The sequence below is a fragment of the Bos taurus genome, chromosome 6 (assembly GCF_002263795.3).
Source record: "Bos taurus isolate L1 Dominette 01449 registration number 42190680 breed Hereford chromosome 6, ARS-UCD2.0, whole genome shotgun sequence".
Taxonomy (NCBI): domain Eukaryota; kingdom Metazoa; phylum Chordata; class Mammalia; order Artiodactyla; family Bovidae; genus Bos; species Bos taurus.
The window spans coordinates 58,951,176-58,971,119 of NC_037333.1; the positions used below are offsets into that span (position 1 = coordinate 58,951,176).

General features: G+C 35.6%; 1 protein-coding gene across 5 annotated transcripts in view; it reads right to left on the bottom strand.

Moving 5' to 3' along the window:
• PDS5A (PDS5 cohesin associated factor A) overlaps nucleotides 1-19,944 on the bottom strand; it is a 134,295-nt gene that overhangs the window by 65,441 nt on the left and 48,910 nt on the right. For all 5 annotated transcript variants that reach the window (XM_024993544.2, XM_059887860.1, XM_024993545.2 and 2 more), the window contains exons 6-9: nucleotides 17,888-18,014; nucleotides 13,825-13,905; nucleotides 8,617-8,757; nucleotides 4,273-4,388 (exon numbers count right to left, since the gene is read on the bottom strand). In XM_024993544.2, the coding sequence (XP_024849312.1) occupies nucleotides 4,273-4,388; nucleotides 8,617-8,757; nucleotides 13,825-13,905; nucleotides 17,888-18,014 (465 nt within the window). The remainder of the gene's footprint in view (nucleotides 1-4,272; nucleotides 4,389-8,616; nucleotides 8,758-13,824; nucleotides 13,906-17,887; nucleotides 18,015-19,944) is intronic.

The following is a 19,944-nucleotide window of genomic DNA, read 5'->3' on the forward strand; positions in this document are numbered from 1 at the left end:
TTTACAACATTGGTTTGATTTTGGTCATACATCAACATGCATTAGCCAAAGGTATACAAATATCCCCTGATGTTGAGCATCTTTTCATATGTCGTCTTTGGAAAAATGTTCATCAGATCCTCTCCCATTTTTAAAACAGGTTGCTTGCTTTTTTGATGTTGACTTGAATGAGGTATTTATATATTTTAGATATTAACAACTTATCATGTATATTATTTGGAAATAACTTCTCCCATTTAGTAGAATTATTCATCCTAGTTCTGTGAAAAAGGCCATTGGTATTTTGATAAGGATTGCAATGAATCTGTAGATTGCCTTTAACAATATTTAATTATTTCAATTATATCTTTCCAACTCTGTGTGTCGTCTTCAGTTGGTTTATCAGTATCTTACAGTTTTCCAAGTACAGTTCTTTTGCCTCCTTAGGTAGGTTTATTCTGAGGTATTTTATTCTCTATGATGTGGCTGTAAATGGGATTATTTTCTTAATTTTTCTGATAGTTCACTGTTAGTGTATTCAGATGCAAAGATTTCTGTTTATTGATTTTTGTATCCTACAACATACTCAAATTCATTGATGAATTCTAGTAGTTTTCTGGTGGCATCTTTAGGATTTCCTATGTAGTATTACATGTCATCTGCAAATAGTGAGCTAGGACCTAACAGAGGCAGAAGATATTAAGAAGAGGTGGCAAGTATATACAGAACTCTACAAAAATGGTCTTAATGACCAGGACAGCCATGATGGTGTGGTCACTCACCTAGAGCCAGATATCCTGGAATGTGGAGTCAAGTGGACATAGGAAGCACTGCTACAAATAAAGCTAGTGGAGGTGATGGAATTCCAGCTGAGCTCTTTAAAATCCTTAAAGATGATGTTAAATTGCTGCACTCACTATGTCAGCAAATTTGGAAAACTCAGCAGTGGACACAGGACTAGAAAGGTCAGTTTTCATTCCAATTCCAGAGAAGGGCAGTGCCAAATAATGCTCAAACTATTGGACAGTTACGCTAAGGTTACGCTCATGGGGTCGCAAAGAGTCAGACACGACTGAGCGACTGAACTGAACTGACCTGAAAGTTATGCTCAAAATCCTTCAAGCCAGGTTTCAATAGTACATGAACAGAGAACTTCCAGATGTACAAGCTGGGTTTAGAAAAGTCAGGGAGATCAGAGATCAAATTGCCAAAATCCACTGGATCATAGAAAAAGCAAGGGAATTCCAGAAAAACATCTATTTCTCCTTCATTTACTACATTAAAGCCTTTGACTGTGTGGATCACAATCAACTGTGCAATATTCTTAAAGAGATGGAAATACCAGACCACCTTTCCTGACTCCCGAGAAACCTGTATGCAGGTCAAGAAGCAACACTTACAACTGGACATGGATAAAGTGGTTGGTTTAAAATTGGGAAAGGACTAAGATAAGGATATATACTGTTACTCTAGTTTATTTAACTTGTATGCGGAGTACATCATGTGAAATGCTGGGCAGGATGAAGCACAAGCTGGATCAAGATTACCAGGAGAAATATCAACAACGCAGATGATTCCACTCTAATGGCAGACAGTGAAAAGGAACTAAAGAGCCTCTTGATGAGGGTGAAAGAGGCGAGTGAAAAAGCTGGCTTAAAACTTAGCATTCAAAAAATTAAGACCATGGTACCCAGTCCCATCACTTCACTGCAAACAGAAAGGGAAAAAGTAGAATCAGTAACAGATTTTATTTCTCTGGGCTCCAAAACAGTGACCGCAGCCATGAAATTAAAAGATGCTTGCTCCTTGGAAGAAAAGCTATGACAAACATGGACAGTGTATTAAAAAGCAAAGATATCACTTTGCTGACAAAGGTCTGTATAGTCAAAGCTATGGTTTTTCCAGTAGTCAGGCATGGATGTGAGAGTTGGACCATAAAGAAGGTTGAGTGCCAGAGAACTGATGCTTATGCTTTCTAACTGTATTGCCGGAGAAGACTCTTGAGAGTTCCTTGGACACCAAGGAGTTCAAACCAGTCAATCTTAAAGGAAATAGGCCCTGAATATTCTAATAAAGGACTGAAGCTGCAGGTCCAATACTTTGGCCATGTGATGCAAAGACCTGACTCGTTGGAAAAGACCCTGATGCTGGGGAAGACTGAAGACCAAAGGAGAAGGTGGTGGCAGAGGATGAGATGGTTAGATAGCATCACCGACTCAATGAGCACAAGTCTGAACAAACTCCAGAAGATAATGAAAGACAGGTAAGCCTGGCATGCTGCAATCCATGGGGTCGCAAAGAGTTGGACATGACTTAGTGACTGCTGCTGCTGCTAAGTCGCGTCAGTCGTGTCCGACTCTGTGCGACCCCACAGACAGAAGCCCACCAGGCTCCTCTGTCCCTGGGATTCTCCAGGCAAGAACACTGGAGTGGGTTGCCATTTCCTTCTCCAATGCATGAAAGTGAAAAGTGAAAGTGAAGTCGCTCAGTCATGTCTGACTCTTAGCGGCTCCATGGACTGTAGCCTACCAGGCTCCTCCATCCATGGGATTTCCCAGGCAAGAGTACTGGAGTAGGGTGCCATTGCCCTCTCCGACTTAGTGACTAAACAACAACAATAATCACTGACACAATTTCATTACTGGTAATTGATTTGTACATATTTTCTGTTTCTTCCTGGTTCAGTCGTGGGAAACAATACATTTCTAGGGATTTGTTAATTTCTTCTAGGTTGTCCGCTTTGTTGGCATATAATTGATCATAGATAATGTGACTTTAAACATTGAAAACATGTATATTTTTGAAGTGATCTCATAAATAACCAATAAAACTAAAGTTATTTAATAGACACATAAATATCCATGGCCGCCTACTTTCTTATCCAGAGACAACTGTCATTTTAATAAAATATTTCATTTAGGATTTATAATTTTCTAACTAACAGAGAAAAGTGAGTAGTACTATTCATGATCAAGTATCAAAACACTTATTACTAAATAATTAAGGGAAATAATCTAGTACAACAGATATGCTAAAAATACTTCTTTGTTTACCTGAATAAGAGACCGATTACTAGCACACTAGTGAATGTGAAATTTTCAGTGTAAGAAGCCTCTTACTGTTGATTTAGTTTTTATAAGTTATGCAAGTGAAAAATGGAGTCTTGCATTTTCGTTTAAATGTTTTTCTATATATATTAATGTCAATCACTAGGACAGATACACTCGTCTATGTACTGACAAGTAGAACTGTTTCATTCCCTCTAAATTCTTATAAATTCAAGTTTAATTAATCAAATGGTCAGAATATATTCAAGACCTTCAAAACGACCTGTTCTGGGCAAATAAGATATCATTATATCAGTGTCTCCAATTTGTTATATATATGTAATTTATTTATTTGGCTGCCTCAGGTCTTAGTGGCAGCATACAGGATCTTCATTGAGTCACGGGGGCTTAACTGCTCTGTGTCATACGGGATCTCAGTACCCTACCCAGGGAATGAACCTGTGTCCCTTGTATTGTGAGGTGGATTCTTAACCACTGGACCACCATGGAAGTCTCTTATTTATTTTAGTATTTAACACAGGATTACTATAACAATTATTATAGTGAGTTTACTTGAAGAAAAATTTTGGAGCCCATTTCCTGAATCAGTTGAATTAGACAATGATGAATTTCAAATGTTCTCTAGAATATTAATAATAAAAATTGACTTTTTAATCAATGTTTGAAGTAAAGAAACATGTAAATGTAACACAAGAAAGCAATTTAATAAATTTCATAGATTTTCCAACCTTACCATCAAGTTGAATAGAACACAATAATTCCAAGTTCTTTAGAAGGAACATTAAAAGCTTTGAGCAGTGCTATTTTCCATTTCAAAATCAGACAATACTGAATTGTTTAAAACACACATCTTGCTACCAGATAAGCTATGTATCTAAAGGATAAGCACCAGTAAATAAATAAACTGTTTGAGTGAAATATGGCATGGACTGGACCATGATGTCTTCAATCTCATGATTTAAAAATTTTAAGACTCTGCAGATCTTCAAATGTTTATTCTAATGACATTATTTTAGCACACACAAGAAAGATTAAAATCTGTTATGTGGGTAAATAAAAAAAAGCTTTCTTCATAAAAAACTGCTCTTCAGTTTACTCTCCGAGAGAGACAGTAACATTGGTATTAAAAAAACATATATCGAAGTTTGATATATGTGGTTTTAATCAGGTGGGCCATACTGACTAGCCTCCAAAACATAGAGTCCACAGAATTGTATTCTCTTACCGTCCAAGAAAACACTGCCACAGAGGACGATTCTGTGTTGCTAAATCGGAATCTTTAGAGCCAAACAATTTAGCTAAAAGTCGAACAACAGCTAATCGTTCTTCTCCATCATTGCTCTAAGAGAAAAAAGAAAATAAATAAAATCTGAGATTTATTCATCAGATTATAAAAAAATAACATAAAATAGTCCCAAGAAGCTGCAATTTCACTATTTTTGCTTATAATGATGAAAACTTTAAAATATTGTATTCTCTCATTTACTATGCAGAAGTTGATTTAATTCCACATTAGATCATCAGGTCCTTTGCTCTTATTTCATTCCCTCTCAACTGTTAATTTATGCCTGTTTTCTCTGCTTGCTTGCAATCTGCACAGATGCTGTAGAAATATGAAGATAATGATTTAATTCTAACATTCCCTAAGAGTCCTAGAAAAAATTCTGTGAATGGAAGACCTACAAGTAACTTCTGCCCTACAATTTCATCTCCAACATAAACCCATATCAATTAAGGTTTTGATATCTGAAAGTTTTTTTTTTTTTTTTTCGGTATATGAAGTTTTAATCAATGATCCCCTCCTGACTGGAGCACAAAATACTGAAGAATGTCATGATTCAGAAAAATTCATTTTAACAGGAGAATGAATCTTACAAGGATCTATAAAGTCAAGTGAACTGAACACTACAAAAAAGCAAAACTTCATTTTTGATAGGGGCCTATTTTCTTATCCTGAATCAATATACATTACAAAAATGTCCTTCATTTCACTAGTGAAGCCACATTAATATATATCGAATTATTCTAAAACCACATGGTGCATGAAATGTTTTAAAAGTTACACACTCCCTAGGAAAATAAAGACAATAACCAAAAGCAATTGCTAATTTCTAAAGTGTTCAAATACAATAACAAAAAGCAACTTCCAATTTTTAAAATGTTCAAATACAGTGTGTCTAAAGTAATACCAGAAAGTCAATACATACTCATGGGAAAAGATAGCAAGGTAAAAAAGAAAGACTAGAGGAGGTATCATCTTTTTTTAAAGAATGCTTTAATTTTCAGAGATAGGGGTTTTGTGGTTAAAAGATAGGCACACTTATCAAACAGGTAAAAATGAAAATTCAAGGTTTAAAACTTAAAACTACAAAAATGATTTTCTTCGACAAAGTCTTTCTCAAGCAATATGACTACAATGAAGAACAGTGCTGCCTTTTGTAAGTTCAACTGACTAGCTAACATAATTTATTTTCTTTTTAAAGAAAAACCAATCTATCCCTTAAATTTCAAGCACTAGAAAAAGTGGAAATTTTACTTTACTTGAAAGTAACCACTTCAGTAGCCTGGTGATTATTTCACATGTAACTACTGAAATAAAACTAAATGAAAACTTACCACTCACCCCCTGCCTTTTTTGATTTTTAAATATGTTCCTTGAGTGAGACTGGAATATGATGATAATGAAGGTAATTTTTTTCTGGTGCAAAAACTATTTGGTGTCTCTGATACATACCTATATTGGTAATCTATCTCTAAGTGAAAATTATCTCATTGAGCTATTACCTAATATATTGTTTGAATACAAATATATATATAAAGTATTAATTAAAAGAATGGGTAAAAATCAGAAATTCTGTATTAATAATTTATCAGTGGCTTTCTAAAAGAAATTCAAAAGGCCACCTAGTTTTTATTTTTCTTCAGCCTTAGTTGGAAAAGGTAACCAACTCTGTTACTGTTTCTAATTAACGTAATCGATTCAGAACAATTCTCTGTAAAAATTTTCTCCAACCAAAATAAAGCAATTATGACTGTGTTTTAATGTTTTAAATTGAGGAATAAATATAAATGCCTGTCTATCTCTGGCTAACATGAAAAAATTATAATGTAAAATGTGGCAAATTTTCTGACAACTATAGCCATTGCTGCTAAGTAACTCAGCTATCAGAGTACCCCGTAAAACACGAGAGAGTAACAGCACTCTGTGGACTATGCAATGGAGAGTGTACACAGGTGCAGACAGTGGCCCAGTATAAAAAGTAAAATCAAACAGTGATTCTGAAGCATTTTCTCAAACACTTTTATTGTCTTTAGAGGACTTTTCACTACAAAGAAGCTGTAGCTACAATTCAGCAATACATCTACAGAAAGTCACCACAGCCATAAAAAACTTCCTAGGCTATCTGCTTAGCATATACTGGTGACTCAAAAAAGGGGCACTCTAATTATATACAGATAGGCTTTCTAGATGGTGAAGTGGTAAAAAAAATCCACCTGCCAATGAAGGAGATGCAAGAGACACAGGTTTGATGCATGGGGTCAGAAAGATCTCTTCAGAGTAGGAAATGGCAACCTGCTCCAGTATTCTTGACTGGAAAATACCATAGACAGAGGAGCCTGGTGGGCTACAGCCCAAGGGGTTGGAAAGAGTTGGACACAATTAAGCACACACACACAATTCTATAGAGAGAGTATCTGAACTACTCTGAATCTGTTTCTTCACTTGGGATGAGAAAAGTAATACTGGTGCAGGCTAGGGTTACAGTCAGAAGCAAGTAAGAACACAGGTGATAGCACTTGCTGTAAAACAATAAAATATTCCATTACTATTATTTAGATATGGTACTAGTTCAACATAAAGTTTTAAAAAGGCAAAAATTTATCTAAGAATACAGAAAAACATAAAAATCAATGGTCTTGGGTTATACATATTGTATTAAAAGAGACTATATAGAAATAACATTAACTAAGGTGCTAAATTTTAAAAAAAGGGAATTAAGGAATCTATAAAAAAATTTTTTGTGCGCCTACTGCTAAAGTATGCCTATGAAAATATCAAATTTTCATAGAGAGGGTACAAGATGAAGAGTAATTGAGGACAACTGTGGTAGAGACAAGCTCATAACCCATTTAAGGTACTACTAGTCAAGTTCTAGCCAAACGTTGTCAAATCATCTGATTTTTTTTTTTCTTAAAGAAAATGTTTAATCTGGAGTTTTCAACAAAGTCCGATTTTAAAATTTATTCATTCACTCAATGTTACCAACTTTTTAAAAAGAGAAAATTCTTTGTATGACATTTTGAAATAAAATTTATCAAATAAAACATTTTTGGGAGGCCAGATTCAGCTCTTAACTTCTGATGTAAGTAAATGAACTTATAGAAGAATGGGGTATGGACAACCAATGTAGTTTAACTTCATTCTGTTTACATTAAGCTTACACATTGAAATCCTGAAGTCTAGTTCCTAATCCATTCCCACCATCTATTATAGCAGCCTTGTTTAAGGATTAAAGAGGCTTGATTTTCATATTCAAACTCTATATATTAGACTGGGAGAAAATATTTTAATGCCTTATAAAATAATTTGGTATGGAACCACTCTTAGACTGTTGTGGAAATAAACCTATTATTAAAAAACAAAACAAAACTTTGTTCTCTGTGTAACATTATCCGTACAACAGTTTCTGAGAAACCTAGTAAAATGTCTTTCATATGTGAACAGCAAATTCTTGTCATAAAACAAAATGGACAAATCTTATACCTGTTTTAAGAGTTTGAAATCAGAGTTCGAATCCCAAATACATTTTAACTGTGTAAATGGACAAAATGATTCATCTTAAACTTTTCATAATAATTTATCTTATGTTTTCCATAACTTAAAAAATCAAAATTGGTAGTGTTGGTCCTAAATATACCACAGTCTGATTTAAGGATTAAATAAAATACTGGATATTAAAAAAATTTTTCAAAAATTCCAGAATATCAAGCAAAATGTAACATGTTCTTTTCTAAAGTTTAACAAGGAGAAAGGACTGAGTGTTAAGATTTTCGTATTTTTGTTAAGATTTCATATTTTTTGAGGCAATTTGTTTAGTTGGCTATTTAAAAAAACAACAGTAAAAAAAAAGCCTCCCAGATATGCTCAAGTCATAACATAAAATTTTTGTCCTTGATCTATACTATGAAAGGGCCAAATAGTTAAAATCAAGATCCTTTGAGTACTGAGTCTGATATCATTTGATGTTCTAAAACATATACATAATAATATATATCATTTAATAACATTTTATACATTTTGGGGATAACTCCACTTTCCGTATGTTATTTGTATCACTGTGTTTATCAGGCGTTTAACAATTAAGTAAATTATAATTTTAATTGCAATGAAAAACATCACTGAGATGAGAGTCTCTGTTTTACTTGAATGATTAAAAAAGATGTATACCTTAACTAAATATAAGATAAATTGAACTCACATTTTATTCTTTTACAGTTAAAGGAAAACAATATAACATATATGTTTCTCTCAAAAGTTAAAGAACTTAGAAATTATAGTCAGTCCTACCTTCAGTTTGAATTCAAGCTGCGGCATAACAGATAATAATAAATGGGGATCTATAGCAAAAAGTTCCTGAATCAGATCAAATACATGTTCTGACAAATCACTTACTGATGATCTTCCCAGCACCAGTACTTGATTGAAAAACTAAAGGAGACAGAAACAAAAACAAAATATCCATTTAATTTAAAAACTTGGACTAGCTTTTTATAAATGTGTTAAAAGAAAACTATAAATTAGGCATTCCATATGCAAGTGAGGAAGATGAAAAAGAACCGATGTTTCAATTACTAATATATATAATAGGGTAGTCACCAAAACAGAACAAATCTCCAAATATCATCAAATTATGACTGTTATATGAAAAATTTTAAAAGTAATTGAGTTGTTACCTTTTTTTCAAATTAGGATGACAATTCTAGGAATGAACTGTTATTAAAAAAAAAAAAAAACAATTTAAATAGTTTATTTAATCCATTGTAGAGGATTTTATCAGAGAAGGTAATGGCACCCCACTCCAGTACTCTTGCCTGGAAAATCACATGGACAGAGGAGTGTGGTAGGCTGCAGTCCATGGGGTCCCTAAGAGTCCGACACGACTGAGCGACTTCACTTTCACTTTTCATTTTCATGCATTGGAGAAGGAAATGGCAACCCACTCCAGTGTTCTTGCCTGGAGAACCCCAGGGACGAGTGGGCTGCCGTCTCTGGGGTCACACAGAGTCGGACATGACTGAAGCGACTTAGCAGCAGCAGCAGCAGAGGATTTTATAGAGAAATTTCTTTAGAGCAGACAAAAAATTTTAAATGACTAAATCTTTTGGATTTTTAAGTTTGAGTAATTTCTTTACTTGGGCTTCCCAAGTAGCACAGTGGTAAAGAATTCACCTGCCAGTGCAGGAGACTCAAGAGACGTGTGTTTGATCCCTGGGTTGGGAAGAACTCCTGAGGTAGGAAATGCCACTCCAATACGCCTCCCTGGAAAATTCCATAGACAGAAGAGCCTGGCAGGCTATCATCCATGAGGTCACAGAGTTAGACTCGACTAAGCAACTGAGCATGTGTGGACACATACACACTTTCTCTATGAATTTAGCAATAAAGAATAACTGAAGGTGGAGGATGAGTTGCCTTTTCCCCCCCAAAATACCCAGAAAGAGACTTTCCTAGCAGTATAGTGATAAGAATCTGCCTGCCAAGGGTCATGGGTTCAATCCCTGGTCCAGGAAGATTCCACATGCTGCGGAGCAACTAAGCCCGTATGGCACAACTACTGATCCTATGAGGCTTGACTGCTGATCCCGCACACCCTAAAGCCTGTACTCCACAACAAGAGAAGCCACTGCAATGAGAAGCTCACATACTGCTACCATGAGTTGAGCCCATTTGCTGCAACTAGAGAAAGCTTGAACACTGCAACAAAGACCCAGCACAGCCAAAAAAAACCCCAGAAAGTCAGAAACATTTTAAATCAGAGGACAAAGAGAAGGAAAAGGTGATGATACAAAGGCTGATAATTTAAAAGCATTATAGGAAGAAGAAACAAAGAGAATATAATATCAAAGCACAAATTAAAAGATATCTCCACTCCTTTCTAACAAAATTAAATTAGAAAAAATACTTTTAAAATGTAAAAATGCTATTATTTTCTCCCATTCTGAAGGCTGCCTTTTCACCTTGCTAATAGTTTCCTTTGTTGTGCAGAAGCTTTTAAGTTTAATTAGGTCCCATTTGTTTATTTTTGCTTTTATTTCCGATATTCTGGGAGGTGGGTCATAGAGGATCCTGCTGTGATGTATGTCGGAGAGTGTTTTGCCTATGTTCTCTTCTAGGAGTTTTATAGTTTCTGGTCTTACATTGAGATCTTTAATCCATTTTGAGTTTATTTTTGTGTATGGTGTTAGAAAGTGGTCTAGTTTCATTCTTTTACAAGCGGTTGACCAGTTTTCCCAGCACCACTTGTTAAAGAGGTTGTCTTTAATCCATTGTATATTCTTGCCTCCTTTGTCAAAGATAAGGTGTCCATATGTGCGTGGATTTATCTCTGGGCTTTCTATTTTGTTCCACTGATCTATATTTTTGTCTTTGTGCCAGTACCATACTGTCTTGATAACTGTGGCTTTGTAATAGAGCCTGAAGTCAGGCAAGTTGATTCCTCCGGTTCCATTCTTATTTCTCAAGATAGCTTTGGCTATTCGAGGTTTTTTGTATTTCCATACAAATTGTGAAATTATTTGTTCTAGCTCTGTGAAGAATACCGTTGGTAGCTTGATAGGGATTGCATTGAATCTATAAATTGCTTTGGGTAGTATACTCATTTTCACTATATTGATTCTTCCAATCCATGAACATGGTATATTTCTCCATCTATTAGTGTCCTCTTTGATCTCTTTTGCCAGTGTTTTATAGTTTTCTATATATAGGTCTTTGGTTTCTTTAGGTAGATATATTCCTAAGTATTTTATTCTTTCTGTTGCAATGGTGAATGGAATTGTTTCCTTAATTTCTCTTTCAGTTTTCTCATTATTAGTGTATAGGAATGCAAGGGATTTCTGTGTGTTGATTTTATATCCTTCAACTTTACTATAATCATTGATTAGCTCTAGTAATTTTCTGGTGGAGTCTTTAGGGTTTTCTATGTAAAGGATCATGTCATCTGCAAACAGTGCGAGTTTTACTTCTTCTTTTCCAATTTGGATTCCTTTTATTTCTTTTTCTGCTCTGACTGCTGTGGCCAAAACTTCCAAAACTATGTTGAATAGTAACGGTGAAAGTGGGCACCCCTGTCTTGTTCCTGACTTTAGAGAAAATGCTTTCAATTTTTCACCATTGAGGATAATGTTTGCTGTGGGTTTGTCATATATAGCTTTTATTATGTTGAGGTATGTTCCTTCTATTCCTGCTTTCTGGAGAGTTCTTATCATAAATGGATGTTGAATTTTGTCAAAGGCTGTCTCTGCATCTATTGAGATAATCATATGGTTTTTGTTTTTCAATTTGTTAATGTGGTGTATAACATTGATTGATTAGCAAATGAAGCAACTGACAAACAACTAATCTCAAAAATATACAAGCAACTCCTACAGCTCAACTCCTGAAAAATAAATGACCCAATCAAAAAATGGGCCAAAGAACTAAATAGACATTTCTCCAAAGAAGACATACAGATGGCTAACAAACACATGAAAAGATGCTCAACATCACTCATTATCAGAGAAATGCAAATCAAAACCACAATGAGGTACCATTTCACACCAGTCAGAATGGCTGCAATCCATAAGTCTACAAGCAATAAATGCTGGAGAGGGTGTGGAGAGAAGGGAACTCTCTTGCACTGTTGGTGGGAATGCAAACTAGTACAGCCACCATGGAGAACAGTGTGGAGATTCCTTAAAAAACTGGAAATAGAACTGCCTTATGATCCAACAATCCCACTGCTGGGCATACACACTGAGGAAACCAGAAGGGAAAGAGACACGTGTACCCCAATGTTCATCGCAGCACTGTTTATAATAGCCAGGACATGGAAGCAACCTAGATGCCCATCAGCAGATGAATGGATAAGAAAGCTGTGGTACATATACACAATGGACTATTACTCAGCCATTAAAAAGAATACATTTGAATCAGTTCTAATGAGATGGATGAAACTGGAACCTATTATACAGAGTGAAGTAAGCCAGAAAGAAAAACACCAATACAGTATACTAACGCATATATATGGAATTTAGAAAGATGGAAACAACAACCCTGTGTACAAGACAGCAAAAGAGACACCAATGTATAGATCAGTCTTACGGACTCTGTGGGAGAGGGAGAGGGTGGGGAGATTTGGGAAAATAGCATTGAAACATGTATAATATCATGTATGAAACGAGTCGCCAATCCAGGTTCAATGCACGGTTCTGGATGCTTGGGGCTGGTGCACTGGGACGACCCAGAGGGAGGGGAGGGGAGGGAGGAGGGTGGAGGGTTCAGGATGGGGAACGCGGGTATACCTGTGGCGGATTCGTTTCGGTATTTGGCAAAACTAATACAATATTGTAAAGTTTAAAAATAAAATAAAATTTAAAACAAACAAACAAAAAAAAAATGTAAAAATGCTACAGAGGCAATTGTATGCAACTGATCTGAGCATGTTTTTGGTAGTATCATCAAATGATAAATTTCTTTTGAAAGACAACATATATTAAGAGTTAGAAAATATTGTGAAGAACTTGAAAAGAATAAGGAAAAGAGTTTTAACAAAATTTTAAACTACACATACACATATGAATCATTCTGGAAGGATATATGAAAATCTATTGGTAATGGCTATTTTTGAGAAGTGAGAAAAAGATACTTGAGACTGAAAAAAGACAAATTTCACTGTAGTATTTAGTAAATTAATACTAATAATTCATAAGATTTAAATATACTTAGACTTTTATATGTAGAAAACAATTCAACAGTAAATAAATACTACATTCAAGAAGACTGTACTAAAGAAAACACTGAAGAAAACCTAAATGCAAGGCAAGAGGGAAATGATTAGGTAAATTATATATGAATTTAAAGGAACACTTACAATCATTCTTATCATAAATAAAAACATGATGTAAAAAAAAATGATGTCAAGATGTGGAAACATAAATGAACAATTCAGTTTTATATAAAGTGTCAAAAAACAGGTAAGAGTCTGACCAATGTTCAATAATGAACTTGTTACATTAAGGCAGCACAATTATAATATTTTTTTAGAATTACTTTATTGACTTTGTGGTAAAAACAAAACAATATATACAGGAAAGTCAAAAACAACTTACTACTCTATTAACAACTATTTAAGAGGGAAAGCCAAAAAGGCTCAGAAGAATACTTTAGAGACATGAGGAAGAAACTATATATACAGAGAGCCAGAGATAAAGATGAAGGGAGAAAGTGAAAAAGACCAGCATAAGGAGATAAAAAGATAAAATACAAAGAAGAAAGGGTGGGAATTGCAGACCTAACATCCTCTATCTTGTGCCATTTAAAAACCATGTCTATAAAGCTTATAAAGTTATGCTGCATTTGGTTACATTTGGACATATCAGTTCTCTTATATATTTCTTCTAAATAGATGAAACTGTTTACAGGCTAAATAAGTCTTTATGTGAAGGGTTCTAATAAATTCATACCTTTATGGATTAAGAACTACAAAATTACAGAAAAAAGATAGGCAGAAATACCTACATTGGCAATGCATGCTTCAATAGTCTGGACTGTCCTTTTCAATAGGACTTTTGCGAGGTCAAACGACTGTTTATTTAAGTTCTGAAACACAAAAAATATGCAAAGTTACAAACAAATTAATGAATTTACAAGATAATACCACTAGATCATCAAAGTCTTCAAAGTTCAGAAAATATGAAGCAAAAAATATAACTGAACTGCATTCAAGGTTTTACCCAATATCCACTAGTCAAGACGTCATAAACGCAGAAGTTGCAAATAGCACAACCATGAAACAAAAACTAAAATACAAAAAAAAAAAAGTAGGTAATTAGCCAAAAGTTCAACCCTATATTAAGTTTAGTTTTACTAAATCTAAGACTTTTAGGTTTTGTTAACCGGGAGCTGGTGATGGACAGGGAGGCCAGGCGTGCTGCAGTCCATGGGGTCGTAAAGAGTTAAGACACAACTGAGCGACTGAACTAAACCAATCTGAATTGATAATCACACCCATTTATCCCTTAACACCCACACATTATCCTCAGTATTTCACTGTCTAATCAATGTCTGTTCTGACGAAAAGGAGACATGGGAAGTGCTTCAAGCAAAATTCTCAATCAGTTGTATTTCTGAAATGCTAACTACTGCCTTCATTCCTCAAGATTCCCAATGCGTGGTAATAAATTAAAGGGTCTGAGGAAGTCTGCAAAAAGATATATTTAATTTTTTAAAGTTATTGAAAATGGAATCCTTGTGCTGAAAAATACCTATTAACATCTCTACACTTTGCAGTTTTAGACCAAACAGATTCATTCACCATCATCTTGCACTTATCTCCAAAAAAAGGCAAGGATATCCTATACCTTAGGTTGCTGCTGCTGCTGCTGCTGCTGCTAAGTCGCTTCAGTCGTGTCCGACTCTGTGCGACCCCATAGAGTGCAGCCCACCAGGCTCCCCCGTCCCTGGGTTCTCCAGGCAAGAACACTGGAGTGGGTTGCCATTTCCTTCTCCAATGCAAGAAAGTGAAAAGTGAAAGTGAAGTCACTCAGTCGTGTCCGACTCTTAGCGACCCCATGGACTGCAGCCTACCAGGCTCCTCCATCCATAAGATTTTCCAGGCAAGAGTACTGGAGTGGGGTGCCATCGCCTTCTCCAATACCTTAGGTTAGTAGTCAGCAAAATTTTTATGCAAAGAGGCAGATGGTAGATATAGATTTTAGGCTTTATTTATTGGCCAGCCATATCGTCACTACTGCAACTACACACCTCTGGTTGTTGCAGCAGGAAACCAACCATAGACACAATGAAAACAAATAAGCATGGTTGTGTTCAAATAAAACTTTATTTACATAAATAGGCAGTGGGCCAGATTTGGTCTACAGGCCATAGCTTCCTGCTACTTGCTCCAGGTTTTTATTCCATTTCCAAAAGACTAAGATTAGCTCAAAATTAAGGCAATCTTGGAGGAAACGAACAGGTGATGGAGATTAACATATACAAACTTCCACCTACAAAATCACTGAGTCACAGATATGAAATGTACAGTGTGGGGAATACAATCAATAACTATGTAAATCTTTATATGCTGATACACTGTAACTAGATTTAGGTGATCATTTTGAACTGCAGAGAAATACTGTGTAACCACAACTAAGGAAGAGTTATGTAGATCAATCACACTTTAAAAACTCACTCATAAAAAAAGAGATCAGATTTGTAGTTAAGGCAGGGGGTGGGGAGGCAGAATTAGATGAAGTCAGTCAAAAGGTACTTCCAACTAAGACGTAAGTACTAGTGACATAAACATGATAAATCTATTTAAAAACAGCTATATGTTATACGTGAGTGAAATTCATTAAGAGAGTAAATCCTAAGATTTATTTCATTTGCAAGAAAAAAAAATTTTTTTCTATTTCTTTAATTTTGCAGCTATGAGATAATGGATGTTCACTAAATGATTCATGTTTAAATGAAATAAATGATTTCATACTGCAGATGGTAAATACAGCCATGAAATTAAAAGACGCTTACTCCTTGGAAGGAAAGTTATGACCAACCTAGACAGCATATTCAAAAGCAGAGACATTACTTTGCCAACAAAGGTCTGTCTAGTCAAGGCTATGGTTTTTCCAGTAGTCATGTATGGATGCTAGAGTTGGACTGTGAAGAAGGCTGAGCGCTGAAGAATTGATGCTTTTGAACTGTGGTGTTGGAGAAGACTCTTGAGAGTCCCTTGGACTGCAAGGAGATCTAACCGGTCCATTCTAAAGGAGATCAGTCCTGGGTGTTCTTTGGAAGGATTGATGCTAAAGCTGAAACTCCAATACTTCGGCCACCTCATGCGAAGAGTTGATTCATTGGAAAAGACTCGGATGCTGGGAGGAATTGGAGGCAGGAGGAGAAGGGGATGACAGAGGATGAGATGGCTGGATGGCATCACTGACTTGATGGACATGAGTTTGAGTGAACTCCGGGAGTTGGTGATGGACAGGGAGGCCTGGAGTGCTGTGATTCATGGGGTCGCAGAGTCGGACAAGACTGAGCGACTGAACTGAACTGAATGTAGGTAAACGTATATAGTGCTCTGTATCATTTGTATCTTGATAAAACTAAAAAAACCTATTTCCTAAAAAGGCATAGTTCTACTCATTAAAAATACACTCTAACTAGAATACAAACACCAAATACACTATTCCTCATAAAGTTTTTCCTTTCTTATTTTCCCTAACATATATAACCTCTCTGCCATACTCTCAAAATTTTGACCTATTATAGACTCATTTGAATTTTTAAAAAATGTAAATAATATATCAGTCAGGAAAAGAATTTATAATTGGTTGCATCTTATTGTGAATAGTATAATTAGATACACATTTATCAGACATCTGATGACAAGTCACTGAACAATTAGAGGAAAAGAGCAGGAAAGTAAGTACCAACAGTAGGATAGGCCTGAGTGCAGTGCCCATCAGTGGTGGACCTGGAGCGGGGGAAGCTAAGTCCTTCACTTTCTTAGGGGGAGCTAGCAGAAAGAAACAGAAAAAGGAAATGGAGAGGAATAGACTGCTCTTAAACATCCTTTTCCCCTTAACATTAACCATATAGGTTCTGCTTTTGCCCAAATCATTTTCTGAAAGTGCCTAAGAAAAATGTAGGACATGGGTTCTAAGGCGAAATACCAATTCCTACACTCTGTATCTGTTCAGTTCAGTCGCTCAGTCATGTCCAACTGTTTGCAACCCCATGAATCGCAGCACTCCAGGCCTCCCAGTCCATCAGCAACTCCTGGAGTTCACCCAAACTCATGTCCATCAAGTTGGTGATGCCATCCAGCCATCTCATCCTCTGTCGTCCCCTTCTCCTCCTGCCCCCAATCCCTCCCAGCATCCGAGTCTTTTCCAATGAGTCAACTCTTCGCATGAGGTGGCCAAAGTACTGGAGTTTCAGCCTCAGTATCAGTCCTTCCAATGAACACCCAGGACTGGTCTCCTTCAGGAAGAACTGGCTGGATCTCCTTGCAGTCCAAGGGACTCGCAAAAGTCTTCTCCAGCACCACAGTTCAAAAGCATCAATTTTTCAGCACTCAGCTTTCTTCACAGTCCAACTCTCACATCCATACATGACCAATGGAAAAACCATAGCCTTGACTAGATGGACCTTTGTTGGCAAAGTAATGTCTCTGCTTTTCAATAAGCTATCTAGGTTGGTCATAACTTTTCTTCCAAGGAGTAAGCATCTTTTAATTTCATGGTATCTATTAGAAAGTAGTAAATACATTTTCTTTTCTAAAACAAAGAACCAAACCAAGACAGTACTTCAATCCCTTGCAATTCCTATACTAGATATGAGTGGTCAATCTGGAACATTTTTAATTTTCCAGAGAAGAGGCAGCAGTTGACCAAGTGAAAATATGTCTTTTAAAGACAACAAGCTATAAGACTTATGTGTGTTACTTTAATTTACTTGGGACTGGAGAGTGACAGTGGGAATAATTACATGGGATTGCAAATGGTGAAAAACAAGTTTTCATATGTGTAGTACTACCATTAAATATTAACCTTTAATATCTTCATACTATACAGACCTTATGTGCAGGAATGAGGTTAATAAGAATGGAGTCCAATAATTCTTGAGTAACTCCATCACCTTCCATGATGATAGAACTCATCAAGTCTAACATGTGCATTTGTACCTTCTTATTGTGGCTATTGCTTTAAAAAAAAAAAAAAAAAGAAAAAACAAATTAGGCTTACCAAAGAAAATTAAACTTCCCAGTTTAAAGTAACTATCTCAAATGTAAAGGATTTTTCACTTGAGCAAACCACACCAATAATGGCAAAGAAATTTTGGCTGTTCCATATTTACTTGCTCCTCTCGTGATTATTGCTAAAACAGCTAAGGAATCACTGTAAACTATTTCACACATACAAAAATTTAATTAAGCCCCATACACCTAGAATTCAAAGAATGGGTTAAATTCAATGAAACAAAAATGTCAGCCTCAAAGAAGTCTTTGCTTACATGCCCCTGTATTTTAAAAAATGATAAAATTTTAAGGAAACAAAAAATGTACAAGATAAAGAATGTAGATAGCTTTTCATCCTTTTTGATTTTAATAATTCCCCCCAAACGACAGAACTATAAACACAAAAAAGACCTATGTAAACACTTGCATATCTTTGCCACTAGAAGTTTTAGTTCAACAATACTGAAAATCCAAAGTCTCATGTAAAATGCTACCAGAACTCATGACTTAAGATTCTGAAAAAGTCATCCTGCTGTCTCTCAAAGAATTTCAAACAAACAAATGAAAAATCAACAAGGTATAAAGCCAGAATCAGTTTCAGTCCTGCTTCCTTAGCTAGTGCAGAGTCAAGGGCAGGACTTCTCAATTAATAAGTCTAGTGCTGATATAAACTTACCCAAAAAGACTGGCCACAAAATTGTTGTTAAGTCAAGAGAACATCTAGGCTTCTCCCTCTCTGACTGCATCTTAACTAAAGACTTGACCTGTTCGTTTTCACATTTATCAGAATATATATGCAAAGACAAATCAAGAGAATGGTATAACTTAGTTGTACTACTACAGACAAAGGGAAGTTTAAATTAAGACTAATCTAAATTTTATTATCATTTATGTATCTCTTATCTGTAATATTTAAAAAATAAGCTTGAAATAATATATAATACACTTGTTGGGCACCTAGTGGTAAAATCAAAGATCAAAATTTTTAAAGTTAGTGAAAAATTGTCCTATTGTTAGATTCACAGTTTTCTACAACTTTTAGAAAAATACTCTCTCTCAAATATCTTGCTTACTAAAGGCCAAGACTGTGCAAAAATCAACTATATAGGAGTGTGTGTGTGTGTGTATGTGTATGTGTGTGTGTGTGTGTGGTGGGGGGAGGTAGGCAGTGAAGAACAGAGATACTCAGCTTGATACAAAAAAATGAAGAGAGTATTTAGGTCTCAGATCCATATCATTTGTGACTAGGAAAGGAGTGAAGGAAAGAGAAATGAAACAGACTTAAAAATTATTTCCATTAGTTTCAGCCAAGATTCAATAACAGGATTTACTCTTCTACCTGAAACAATTAAAAAAAAAATGAACAAAATATATGAAAACATATCAGACCCTATACACATGCTGCTGAAAGAAGGGAAGCTTACTTTTTCTACCTATAAAAGTTTCCAGGCTTCAGTACAGGAAGAGAAGATCCTAGCAGAGCCTAATGGTTTATCTGGGTCTGGAGAGACTACAGTTTGCAGGGCAGAATACCAGAGGGAAAAGAACTACTCAAGAGAGCAAGCTCACAGAGACTACCCCTGAGTCTTCAGGTGCTTAGTGATTAGCATAAGCTGGGAAAGAAATCTCTTGAGTTTGGGGAAGGAACCACTTGAAAGGAGTAGAAGGAATAATCCCTGGAATTCACACAGGTCATACAACGTGTGTGTTTCAACTACAGTGGAAAATCTTACAACTCACAAGGCATCTAGTAATCAGAAGCATAAACCCACATATCCAAGCAGCTCTGTGAGCTCCAAGCACAGCAAACAGGAAGAAAACTCCACTGTGAGACATCATAATTGAATTGCTTAAAAGCAGCAATACAGAGAAAATCTTAAGTGGGTAAAGAAAAA